This window comes from Cephus cinctus, unplaced genomic scaffold (assembly GCF_000341935.2).
Source record: "Cephus cinctus unplaced genomic scaffold, Ccin1 Ccin1_scaffold0029, whole genome shotgun sequence".
Lineage (NCBI taxonomy): Eukaryota > Metazoa > Arthropoda > Insecta > Hymenoptera > Cephidae > Cephus > Cephus cinctus.
In genome coordinates this window covers 38,375-51,715 of record NW_014332776.1, presented here as the reverse complement: position 1 = coordinate 51,715, position 13,341 = coordinate 38,375, and the positions used below count along the sequence as shown (strand labels likewise).

The window sequence follows — 13,341 nt, the reverse complement described above, 5'->3', positions numbered from 1 at the left end:
CGCAAATATACCTGAATACATTAGAATTCGAAAGCGTAAAGTAACTGTGACATCCGAAGAACAAATCTACGGACACGCTTCGGTCTTACCCCGAGGAACACGTCATTTTTATCATTACACGATGACCCAGTCGTCACTTACACGCTATCGTCTTCGAAACAGCTTTCGCTTATGAGACGTGTGGCCCATGGTGGGGCGGGGGAAAAAGGGGGAGGTACCAAATATTGGAATTTATTAAAAAAAATTCCTTCCTCGTTTGTCACCGAGTCTTATTCTAGTCGAGTGTACACACAATCGGCTCCTCACGAAGATCGCCGAGTGTTCCCGAACGTCAAAGCTGCATTTAACGCACCTAACCAAGCACGCTATGCGGATAGCTGACAGGCAGCTCGTGATGGGTCCATAAGTGCTGTTACGAAACAAACGAAAGGTAACGTCTTACATTGAATGAAAAATTTTATAAGGGAAAGTATCTAATGGTCGAACAGTCGTTGCTTCGAGAAGTTCGTAAAAATTTTACGCAACGATTCTGTTTATGCGTATATTGGTATACGATAGTACGGTATGTTGATTTTAATGAAGGTTAATACCGGTATCTCAGGTAAAATCAATTGCAGTACAAATTTAGTTGGGCGGGAAAATTATTTGTGGGACTGTACTCGGTTTCACTGTCGGGACCTTGACCGATGGATATTTAAGTCGTTTGATAACCTTCGAATTTTTAAGAAACTGTTAAGACTACGTTTCTCAAGCTTGGGCTTATCCTCTTGGCTGGCAGCCAGGTCTTGGCTGTACGAGTTTTATTATCTTTGGACCGGGGTTCAGCGACTATGAAGATTATACGTTGATAAGCGGGAGGATTATTACTATAGGGTTTCTTGCTCTTTCACTTTAAGCTTCATTTTCACGCGAGTTTTCTCGCTGCGACAGTGTAACGTTGCGGTAACAATGCTTTAGATTAACTTTGTTATTCGTTGCACTGTAACTTCTTACGTTAAGGTAGCTTGAATGTAATCGTATGATTTTTCAGGATTTATATTTTTTTTTTGCTGGACAAGTAAAATTGATTTTTTTACACACGCGTCTGAGTGTAACAAAGCTGAAATTGGATGAGCGATTCATGAAATATTGAAAATGGGCTTTTGGTCGTGTCAAAAAATACAATTTTGAATTTGATCCTAATACAAGGAAGTCAAGTGAGAATCGTTATGGGAGTATATTTTTTTGGTAAAAAAAAAAAACAACATTTTTTTATGACCGTTCGAATCTCCATGGAAAGTTTGGTTAACGTTCTTAAAGTGGTAACGGGTTACGGTAACTATGAAACAGTTTCATGGTAGCTTTAACGTGATAAGTGTCACTTTACTTAATTGATCTTTTACAGTGACAAAACACGGAACGAGCCTAATACTTATACGGAATCTTCCGTTCAGCTGGTTTAATTTGAAAAATGTGATTGGCCAACGTCAAACGGGGCATGACTTTTTGGGGAATGGAGCATCGACATGCCTAACAGGTTTTTACGACCTTTTCGATTCGAGCCTGCCATTGAACAGACCTTTAGTTTTGTATGCGACGCGTGTCCTGTACTGATGACTGATAATCGCTGGTTTCAAAATAATGTAAAGTCCGTTGATCCTCTGTCATAAATGTCGTACGTTACCTCTTTTGGTTCGCAGGAGCCACTTTGAGAACCACTGTCTACGTTCCGTAGCTCATCTTCCGCATACTAAACGAACCGTGCCGAATAATTTCATTACAATAGCGTACGCGATCTTGGGCGTATCCTTAGATCGGACATTCTTCTGTGTTATGAGGTTGTAAATTCTCCTAGGTGAAAAATTACGACTGGTTGCGACACGTTTGAGAGAGGGGAAGTGAATGGGCAACAATGCTATGTGCACGAGGCTTTTTCTATTATGTGTATGTATGTATATACTATATAAGAAAACATCCACCTTGCGGCCTAGCCTCGTTCTTACTCGATCAAGGAACTCTTAATTGCCGTCTATTATTCATTAGGGCGCGGGGTGTCTCCTGGGTAACTACCTTCTTCGTGCTTCGATGACTTTCTCATCGCAAATTAAAACACGCGCTGATTTGAAATATTGGATGATTGTATAGACGAAAATTACTCCTGGTCCGTGGGGTTGGATAATTGAGATTGGAGGAAATCAATTGGAAGCTGTTTTGAATCATGGAATGAATTAAGGCAAAAATATTTTTTTTTTGTTAAAAAGGGAATTCAAAATTATTATGATTATGTATTTGATAAGCCTGAAAAGTAAATAAGATTGTAGGCGTTAGTTAAGAAAAAAAAAGTTAAAATATGTGAATTTGAATGAAAACGAATTTCTAACGTATTCCACGTCTAAGCCAGTTATCAGTATCCAGCTTTGCCGTGTGGAACAAAACATTGGTTTGTACCCGAGGGAGGCAGGGATTGTGATAATATAATTTTCGTGCGAATCACTGCTGAGTATCAGTTGTACCACGCGTAATAGGTGAATGTATGCAAGGAAAGAAAGAATTGTTACGAAAGTATTTTAAAACCTCGTAAATTCTCCCGTCCGACCGGTGGCGCCCTCGGCGTTTCGTCAATTCTTAGCGAAGGCTCTTCGCTCTAGGGTAAAAGTGGGTAACGCAAGGTGAGGCAAGACAACGGACTGACAAGGCTAACAAGACTCGAAGTAGAAATGAACGATTCGCGGTCGGCCATAATGCATTGTGTCCGGTAGCGGGAGACACCGTCTGTCTGTCCGTTATTATAGTCCGTAAAGCGAATTCCGTACGAAGTGTTGATCGTCATGGCGTAAGATTGGCGCGACTTGGCTTAACGTCAAGGAACGCCTAATACGTTATCGCGAGGAACAACGCTAGACTTGTATGTATGCACATACATTACTGTTGGTGTAGAACAAGGCGCAGACGCCAGTTATTGATCGTCGCGAAGAGACTCGCTTTTGCTCGCTCGAGTCATGCATCGACAATCCGCTTGTAACGGGAGGGTCGACCGAACCCGTCTCGTCTGGTGGCAGTGGCAGTGGCAGTGGCAGTGACGAACTTAACGTGCAGATCCTTCATTAAACTTGTTACAATCCTTGTGTTCGATTTATTATACGTCGCGTCAATGTCGACTGGGTCTTAAGCCGCTCGACTATTATTCACTGCGTGACGGCCGCCTGTACCCGTCGCCTGGGAAGCCATCGTTTGTTTTGTCTACGAGTCTTGTGAAACTCAAGTCTCGAAGGACACAATTTTACGGTACTGCTCAATTTTATTACGAATTATAGGTTATACGTTACATTCAGATATACAAGATAGGTGGATCGGACGGTCGTACATGATTTAACTGTGAGTCCCATTTGCAGATCGTGGTAGGACCCTGGGCGCGGGCCAGGCGGCCCCATCCGTTCTTTGCGACGGAACGCAGTTGACTTAAAGGTCGATTTTTTTTTTTACGTATTATCTATCCGTAACCATGAGTCTTATTACTTCTACGATTGGTACCGGTGTTCGGTGCCTTGTCGACGAGGAAGCTGATCACAACATGCTTCAGGGTAAGCTTTCACTCTGTGTTTGTGTTCCTTGCTAATAGTAATAATTTATTTTGAGAAAATATACATAAATAATGGGGTAGTTAAATAGGAGTCCGGTGATTTCAGTAAGAAGTATTTATATTTGTCATAAAAGACCCTATCGCTCGACTTTGTTCATTCGATACTTTTTCTTTGGTTACGTTATCTATTGTTTTTCTCTTAGCTAGGCATCACTTTTTCTGCTTATAATTGCAGCTCGGTCTTGTGTGTACTTTATTGCGCTCCAGAGAATTCGTAGCAGGCAGGAAAGCGACGCGAAGCCTCCGGTACGTCTTTCCGTACCGATCGATAATGCAGGCACGTGTACCGTGACTCGAGACTCACTTTTATCGGCTGTTGCCAATTCAAAGTCGTCTCGTTCCGTTCTATCTTGTTGAGATAATCTATGCTCGCCATTGTTCTCTACTCGGTGTCACAATTCTCCATGTTCCAGGCACCTGGTTTACATTGAATGCATTGACAATCGTCGAAGGACAATTTAATCGTTTGACTACAGTAGTACACTCGGCTACGTCACGATGTTTGGTCAGACAAGGTTATTTGCCTGATTGAAATAATTAATTGTCTTTATGAAAAAATGATTTTTTTTTTCCAAAGTGGAAGTCAACATTGACTTGTTAATTTTTTTTAAGTCATGACGGGATTCTTCAATATTTTTTTCTGCAAATATATTTAGTTTTTATGTTATTTTCACCCTATGTTACGGATGTACTTTTCCGTGTTATGATATCGATAACAATCACGTGACCAGTCAGCTGTTTTCAATTACCGAAGGCTGTTATCAGAAATTAAAAATGTATTCTTATCTGTCTTGTGGATGAATGTTTCATGCTTTTTAACCCTTTCGATACGACGGGTGATTATAGTCACCCACCACAAAACGCCCGCTATGCACTAATATACGTGCGCAATGTGTAGATTGTTTAAACTTTTGGCGCGGTGCCTCGTTCTACGTGACACCGTGCGCGGCGCGGACCGTCCTAGCGAAAGGGTTAAAAGAGCGGATTTACCGTGCCACGGGAACACCTTATTTCATATCGAGGTAAATTACTGAAATGAAAGGATAACGATAGAAATTACGTGGCGCGACGGTCCATAACGGTGTTCACTTAATTTGACCCTGAAGCATTATTACTTATACTATATATGTACATACACCGTTAAAGACCATTTGTCTACCATAAATTTTGTCCTTTTTTGCCGACATTTTAATGATCTTTCCTGTTGTCCGTTCCTTCCTTGATCGACAAACAATACACAGCAGCAAATGGACTCACTATATTCCATGCATTTATGTACGGTAAAATATCTCGTTGGGATCGTCCAATTTTTTTTTTCTCACAACCACTAACATCGAACCTACGTTCTCTAGTCAGTGTTTCATGACTATACAAAATAGTAATCGGCTTGATATCCGTGATATTTCGTCGTCACCGCTGATCTTCTCGGTCCTCTACAGGTTCGTTTTTCAAACGCTTCGAGAATCGCGAGTAAAAGAATCGAGATATATCGATTCCTCGAAGTTGTCACTGCGGGTCGAGACTTAGGTAATCGAAAATAGGGTTTTCGGTTAAGTCTTCATGAATTTCTTTTATTCCTATCTGTAACTTTTTTGTTTCACTCGTAATCCATCTCGTCCGATGATCACGGTACATCGAGATGCTGCTGCGTTGCTCTCATAGAAAGTAGGCTCCGAGGCTGCGAGGTCAAAGTGAACAGATCGAATCTTTTAAGAGGAAGTAATACCGATTCGCGCATACAGCGAACACTCTTGCAATCTCGTTCGATCATGACTCCGTGGCTGTTATCTGAGCGAAGAAATGTTTTTTTTTTTTTTTTTTACGTTGCCGAGAGAAATGGTAATTTTACCGTAAAAGAAAATGGCGTGCGCCAGAAAGTCAAACGGTCGAGTTTCTCGCGGTCGAAAGGGGCACGATGGGATAAGACGTGGATCAACCCTGTCTCTTTTACTTGATACGTAAAATCTTATTACCTTCACATGAAGTTTAACGTGAATTGTTATCGTTGACATACTTTTTGGATAAACAGCTGAGTTTTGGTGTTTAAATATTTTTAGCAATTTTGATTCTTCCTGATAATACGTGGATTTGTCTTTTATATATTTTCACCTCTGATCTCTCACGGGTCAAGATCGTACCCGGCACTGACCCACTGGTCTACTCTCGCGCAACACGAGGAACCTTAGAATTTTCAAGATGTCGCTGGGAGACTAGGTAGTTGTATCGCGAGGGATGCGCGCGCCCTGGTGAATGTCTTGCATGACCACGGAGAAAGGAAGAGACGCTATGAAACGTCGTTAAAGACAATGGCGTAGCCTTCAATTAGTCATCAGTCATCGGAACGTCATTATGATATTCAGCTGTGTTAAATGTGTCGGGATATTGATAAAAAAAAATTATTGACTTGTTCACGATGTTCTGGGAATGGTGATTCTTCGTATAACGATAATCAACGTTGAATTCACAAGTATACCTGTGAGATGCGTTGCTCTCACGAAGTTCAGATTACTCGGTTGGGCCGAGGGATGCTTGTTCTCTTATGTGGTTTGGAAGTGGTAGAGAGTATAGGGGTTGAAAAAGCGGGAAAAGCCTAGTTTCGAAGCAACGGAAAACATTGGTCAAGGGTATGGATCTTTTAGGGGGTCTCGAGATTAGGAATTTTTGGAAAATATAAAGCAGATAGTATTGAGTAAAACGGTGAGAGGACGTTTTTATTAGGGTTGAGAATTAACGGTAAGGAAGTTGCATATTAGGGATGACAGTTTATGGGGTTTTACGGAGGGTGAGAATTGAGGGGTTACGGGCAGTCAGGAGGGGGAAAAAAATAAGTATTTTTTAAGAATTTAGTTTTTAAAACAGCATACGCCTATGTCTTTAAATGTTTCAATATTCCAAAATATATGGCATCACATATTCAAAATGAGACAGAGGCTGATAATCATGCTTGTAAGTTTGGAGTTCTCCGTTGGCATAGCCGCGTCGATAGGAGCACCACAAGTCAGTTCCGCTTGGGCATTTTATGCGAATCGGATTCTCGTTCGTCGTGCTGTAGTAGTAGAACGTCATCCGTAGGAATAGAGCATCTCTCATGTTCCTCTAAGCGGGCGACGCTCTCGTCGAATTGCCAATCCATAAAGTACGGTCAGTTCTTCCATGAGCTTTCACGTTAACTTTCCTTTTCCTTCGAGTCTTTTATGTTTTTTTCTGCATTCGTGCAGTCTTCTCCCTATACGTTTTTGAAAATGCCCGATGCATTTTCATTCACAGGATCATCACCATTACGTATTTACTGTACCAGTGTACGTTTTTGAGTCGCCATTGTCAATAGCAGTTGCGATACCTTTCGCACCGTGCGGTTTCTCCGAACGCTTAAATATTTCTACCATCGCATCAACCTCCATTTTTCTTGACGATCCATCGTGGTTCGAAGGCCATTCCGATTCGTGGATCTGCATCCACTTTTTAAATTTCTATGTGTTTCGTATCTTCTGCCAAACTTCGCAGGTTTCGCAATAAGCGCATTTTACATTTATCAATCACTTTCCTCGTGTAGTATCCTATAATGGAAGCCACGACTTATAAAGAAGTTAACCCACGCTTCTTCCGTGTACCGTCACCAGACAGTGTTAAGTCTGTAGGATTTACCAGGCTTTGCGTTTCAGAAGTCTTCTTGCTTTACGGCTCTTTTTTAAATATCTTTTCAGCGATGACCTGTATTCATTTATTTTACAATCCTATGGTTTGCTATTCAGAAACCGTGGCACGTCCGTCAAGCTACAAAATTGTTGGAGCACGTCAAGAGTCCAAGGGTGGTCGAGCCGGTCGATTTTGCTCAGATTAACCTAAAACTTACAAAACATAACTTCAAGATGTACTTTAAGAAGATGCGAAAATCCAGAAATAATTTTTTTCGAAATTTCTTACTGCCACTAACCCCTTAAGAACGAACACGAACGTTGACAGCTTTCGAGGCGTCCCGTCTATTTTGTCTCGTAGATGGTAGCAGTGTGCGCCGGGTCGATACTTTCCAGTACCCTGGCTGCCACCCTCTACACCCCGTCTGCATAGTCCGCACCCCTCTTCACTCTTGAACTGCAGTCTCGTACTATTTAATCAATCCTACGACGGTCCGCCATCGTTTTGAATAGCAGGATAAAAGAATTGCTGATTTTATAACGAATGTTAATTCCCTTTCTTGTGATCTTGAACCTTGTATAAATTTAAAATAATTGAACTCTAAAGATCATTGGTATCTGTGTCACCTCGCATAAAAATTCACGGCGAGTTTATTTAGTATAATTTTTCTTCGTCGATATTTCCGCATCCTACAGCTCTTGTACGAACCTCTTCGATAACGTCTTATGAAATGACGATTTATCTAAAACTTCATGTCTTATTGTATCACGTATTTATTCGTATAGCTATTCACAGTGCATTAACAGCAAAAGAAACACGTGTTGTCTCAAGTGTAAATCTATCGGCAGTATCGCGCAACACGCGAGCCGAGAACTTTTCCGCTTGAGTCGTATTACACGGGATCTCGTTACACGATGTATACGACGGATGGCCAGACGTCTGTCTCCGTAGTACCATTGTATTCCGCAAGGGCGCCACCGCGTAAACTGAAAACTAAACTGTCGGAAGGAAGACGCGGAACAAAGTATTTTCTATGCCGGTAAGCAAACTCTTGTAGCAGTTTGTGCGTATGTGTATACGGGGCGCATAGGATCTCCAGTTCTTTTGTAAGGACAAGGAAACATTTTTATTCTCTATACGACAATATTCTGAGGTCTTGCAGAGCCGGTTTTGCTGAAAGAGAAAACCCGCGGCTTTGAATTTATATGAATTTTTCATTCTTACCGGGATTAATGTCAACGATATGTTTCGCTGTATATATAAACGAATTTCCTGTTAGAGCAAACTGCTTGAATTAATCAGGTATTATCACTGTGGTGCAGACATTTTTTTTTAAGTTTTCCCTCGTTAGGATAACTTGTTCACAACTGCTGTTCCTTACCCAGTTGCTCTACGATTCCCGTCGTCTTATTTATAACATTGTCAGTATCGATATCATCGTTGCCTTTTACTGTTTCTCCAGGTTAACCTGTTATCGCTTTAATCACTGTTTCTGCCGGATAAAATTAACCGTTGTATACATATATTCATGTTAACGATCTAGATATACTACATTCTCTGTATCTATAATCTATCGATTTTATAATCCAGTCAACATACGGAATTATGAAAATGGCGTAAGTACCAGGGCGGTAAATTCAAACGCAAGAAATTCTAATTTGTCCAATCTATCCGTATTAGGGGAGACCGGTGTCAGTTAAAACACGATATCGAATGAAATAAAATCATTTAATCTGTCATCCATTATTGGTAGTAAATAAATTATTATAACTGCCTGATAAGCTGTATTGTTGTTTTACGAAAAAAGTTATAAAAAAAATTGCAAAGAAAATTTCGTAAGTCATCGGTAACGTTAATCAAAATTTAATTCTTTTGTATTTCATTCGACACCACCTTCCTCCTACTTGTTTTAATTTTTTTTTTTAATATTGACAAATATTTGAATCGCGTAATAATAAATGTTGGCAATGCATAGAAACATTTCTGCGACGGCCTATGAGACACGTGGCCTATGATACGGATTAAAAGTTTCTTAGGTCTCATCAGCGATTAGTCCATCCTGTACTCGTATGTTATTTAAAGTATTCAAGCCGTAAATGGAGCGCGAGAAACAATTCGCCTTTCCTTCGTGCCTAATACCCGAAGGAGCATGACTCGCAGTCGTCGGGCATCGGCTGCGAATTTATTTACCAACAATTCTATGCCAGACTCGCTAGTCGGGGCCAAAGATTATGGCGTGTTCGACGACGGAGTCGAATCGTGACCCTCCCACATCCTACGGGAAAGAACCCCGTGAGAATTGATCTATGCCAGGTCTATATATATATACAAGGTTGTTGATATATTTAATCATGCCATTATAACGTACAGTAACGCTCAGACGCTTTCTATAACGTACAGTACAATGCCATCGGGCATTCTTTTCATCAACCTAATACGGAAGTCCTATATCCGATAAGCGAAATCCATTACATTGCGTTTCACGATTCTCCCATGGGAAAGCAGCTCCGTTCAGATCCAAGGAAATGGCGGCATTATTCAAACGGCAATATCGACACGCGCTGGATACGAATTTTCCATTTTTTATAAATACGAAATGCACGTTTGGATTTATTTCTTAATTTTTCTTTTTACTTACTCGAATTATATTTTTTTTAATATTATTTGCCATACTCCATATTATCGTTACTACGTTATTCCGGGGTACCGTATGATTTTTATTATTGACGAAATTGTGGTTATCGTTCGATATTACTCGATCGTCCAATTTAATCGATATTTCCATCGCATACCACGTCTCTGAAGTTAGTCGAGGAACTTTAACGTATTACGCCTTGGTTATGTCGCACGTATCTTATCCGAGAATGCCGCTCTGAGCGGCCTTACCTAATTAACGTTAATCGTCGTAGCAATTCCGTAATTGCTGTTGAGAATCACAGCCGTACAACCTTGGGTATTCTAAGACAATATTTTCAACCGGACGATATAGTGGGAAAAAATGTAAGAAAAAAATTCAAAATTAATAAATTCGATTCTATCGACTTTCTAATTAATTTTTATAATTTTCATTTCTCTCTTGTCAATGAAACTTTTTTTTTTTTCACGTGCCCTATCCTCGTCGGATATTTTTCTTCCGCGGACGTTCGCCACTCGCTGTTGTAATTTAAATGCGCGAAAGTTCCACGCGTACGAGGAATTCCCAGTTATGTGTCCAGGGAACCAGTCGCGTCCATGTCTCACGGCTCGTGCAATGTGGGTCAGTAGAAATATTTTATTCGTCTAATTTAACACGGAGATGCCCGTTTTTCATGTATCGCGCGTCTCGATGCCTCTATTGCTTGTGTTTTTTTTTTCTTTCCCACTTAATTTCTCCTCAGCTTCACGTACGAATTTCAATTCCACTTCCACGAGATACCGTTGTAGGAGTATTGCGCAATCGCGTATTACAAAATACCAAGTAGCAGCTGAGAGCGTGCTTTTATAATTTCTAGGTCACAATATTAACTATACTAACTACGCAGTACGTTGTAACAATCAATAATAATTGAAACGGTCGACGCGATTCATTTATCACGTATCGATCGTATCATTTGACATACTTTGTTTGTATTTTTTTTTTAAACACGTGGACCAAAGTTTTCGCGGGAAACACGAATGATCACACATTTTCGAAAATGTCACAATGATCTTGCAAGTGATCGAGTGACTCAAATTTCAAGTGAAATATCAATCAGTCATTCACAATGATATAGATCGATAATCAGTGACGCAATTCAAAAGTTGACAAAACAATCTCCGTATACGAATAAGACAATCCGTTATATATTTTTGACAGATCAATCTCATCGATTACCCATCAATGGTACAAGGGTAGCCCGACCTACCACAACCTGACTTTCTAATCAAATCGTTTGACAAGCATATCGATCCATCGATCACGATACATATAATTACGTCGATAAAATCATATATCCTGGCAAAAGAACATCCGATATGACATACATCTGACATACTAATAGGATTTTCTCCTACAGGCATATACATTTTTAGTGAATATAATTAATAATTTTTTTTAAGAAAATTTTTAATTCCTCGTTAAGTAGATCCATATTTTTTTTTTTTGTTAAATTGTATCAAGTCCGTATCCTTTGTTTAACAACGTACCGGTTATATTCAAGAGAAAGGAGTACAGCAGAAAAATATCGAGTTCTCTGAATCTAGAGTATATATGTACATATACAGGGAGCGAGAGGAAAATCTCTTTTGGTCATGCAGCATGCATGGCCGGGATCAATATTCTCCCATACCGATACATCACATGTGAGAGCATATATGCATGTATGCTAGCCTTGGTCCGGGACTCGCCGAAAGATCGGTAAAGTCCTAGACAAAAATGATGGACTGTATCGCGAAGGTCACGTGATTGAAAAATGTCATGGCCAACGGGTGACCAATTAAAACAGTCAGAAGAAAGTCCGGCTGAGTTTAATTTCTGCAATTAGCAAATCGACTCGGACGACGTATCCGATTCGTCATACTGTTAATCAGTGCCAGTTTCGATATACCGATAAGACGGGATTATCGATTCGAATTATTCATCGGATATTTCTTATCGCAATGTAAAATTATTCTAACCTCCAAATCGGCACCCAGGCTACGAGTACTTTCGAGAGAGTTAACGATGCAGTCGGTGCACGAGTGACCGTAGGAAGGAATAAAAAGGATGAGATGTTTAAAAATTAAATTCATTCCATATACTATCTTCGTGCTATCGCTATGATAATATCTAATAACCAACCCATCCCTAGATCGCGATAGAATAATGACCTTGTGGCAGGTGGACAGATCCGATTGGATTTCTATTGTTTTCTTTCATCGTAGAAAAGAGCTCGATACTTCTGGTACGTTGAACGTAGCACGTAGTAAGCACGTACGGATGGTATAATCGCCGTTTTAACCGTACAAACTATCTATAGTCCATTCGAGCTCGTATATAGGATACGAACGAGGACTCCCTCGCTTGGCTTGGATTTTACGTCTGCTTCTTCCGTACCCTATACTTACTCCTACACGGGGAACTAAGCTCGAGTTTACAGGTTATCGACGTATCGTATCTGGCAACGTGGTCAGTCGTCCGTTTCGTACTCGTCGATAAACTGCTGGATCCTTTTTCACCGGCAGCCAACTACCCACCCGCAGTCGCGTTAAGGCCAAAGACCCTCGTGATACTGTATGCTGGATGTATGACAGAGACGAATGTATGGACCGGGGATAGGGAGGGGAGGAGAGAGAAAATACTTCGAACAATCTATAAGAAATCCTGGACGATTGTTTGCCGTTTACTCGGTTATGGACGTTGTTGCTTCGAGATTTTAAGAAAATATAGTTTATAAGGCAGAACGAAACAATATCTATTGTCTTGTTAGCCGTGCAAACATTTTTGAACGTATTTTTTTTAATCTTCACTTTGTTATCTCATGGCAGATGCAATACACGTATGTAATACGTGAGAACGTATTGTTTATTTTATTGTTTCGAAAGATCGACTTTGTTGTGCGAGTTATTTTTTTTGTTTAATTGGAAAAAAAAATTATCAATCATCGTCTCCTGTATCGACGATAACGAGAGAAACGCAGAAACGACGGTTCGCAGGTCGATTAATTCTCAAAGTCGTAGAACCGGACTGACTCGGATCTCGCGAGGTTATTGAAATCGGAGAAAGGACGAAAGAGTTTGTACGGTTAATGGGAAGTAATGATAAAAAAGGCGCGTAAGCGATGCTACCGCGCGTGACCTTTGACCCCGTGGGATATTATTATTATTTGCCTTGAGTTTTCCGTCGATCAACGAACTCTTGATTGAGAAAATTATAGGCGTCCCGGCGAGATCGTCCTTAGTACTTCCGGTCTTACGCGCGGACGGCAGCGAGCGGGAAAAAGATGGAGAGGAAGTTCGTAAGGATAAGTGAATTAAAAGTGACGAAGCAAAGGAGTCAGAAAGGTGGCCGAAGAAACGTTTCACTTTCTCGCGACTCGCAGGGTACACGGTACCGTTTCGTTACTTTATATCCCGTATAATAAAATGAT

The 13,341-nt window shown here is 40.5% G+C and overlaps 1 protein-coding gene across 2 annotated transcripts in view; it reads left to right on the top strand.

Annotated features, from left to right (window-relative positions):
• LOC107267858 (cerebellar degeneration-related protein 2) overlaps window positions 1-13,341 on the top strand; it is a 41,839-nt gene that overhangs the window by 10,578 nt on the left and 17,920 nt on the right. Inside the window, exons 1-2 of one of the 2 annotated variants that reach the window (XM_015740026.2) lie at window positions 2,652-3,264; window positions 3,372-3,560. The exons of the other annotated variant lie outside the window; for it this stretch is intronic. Of the exons in view, the coding sequence (XP_015595512.1) occupies window positions 3,482-3,560 (79 nt within the window). The 5' untranslated portion in view covers window positions 2,652-3,264; window positions 3,372-3,481. Of the gene's footprint in view, window positions 1-2,651; window positions 3,265-3,371; window positions 3,561-13,341 lie in introns of those variants that run through there. 2 annotated transcript variants of the gene reach the window in all.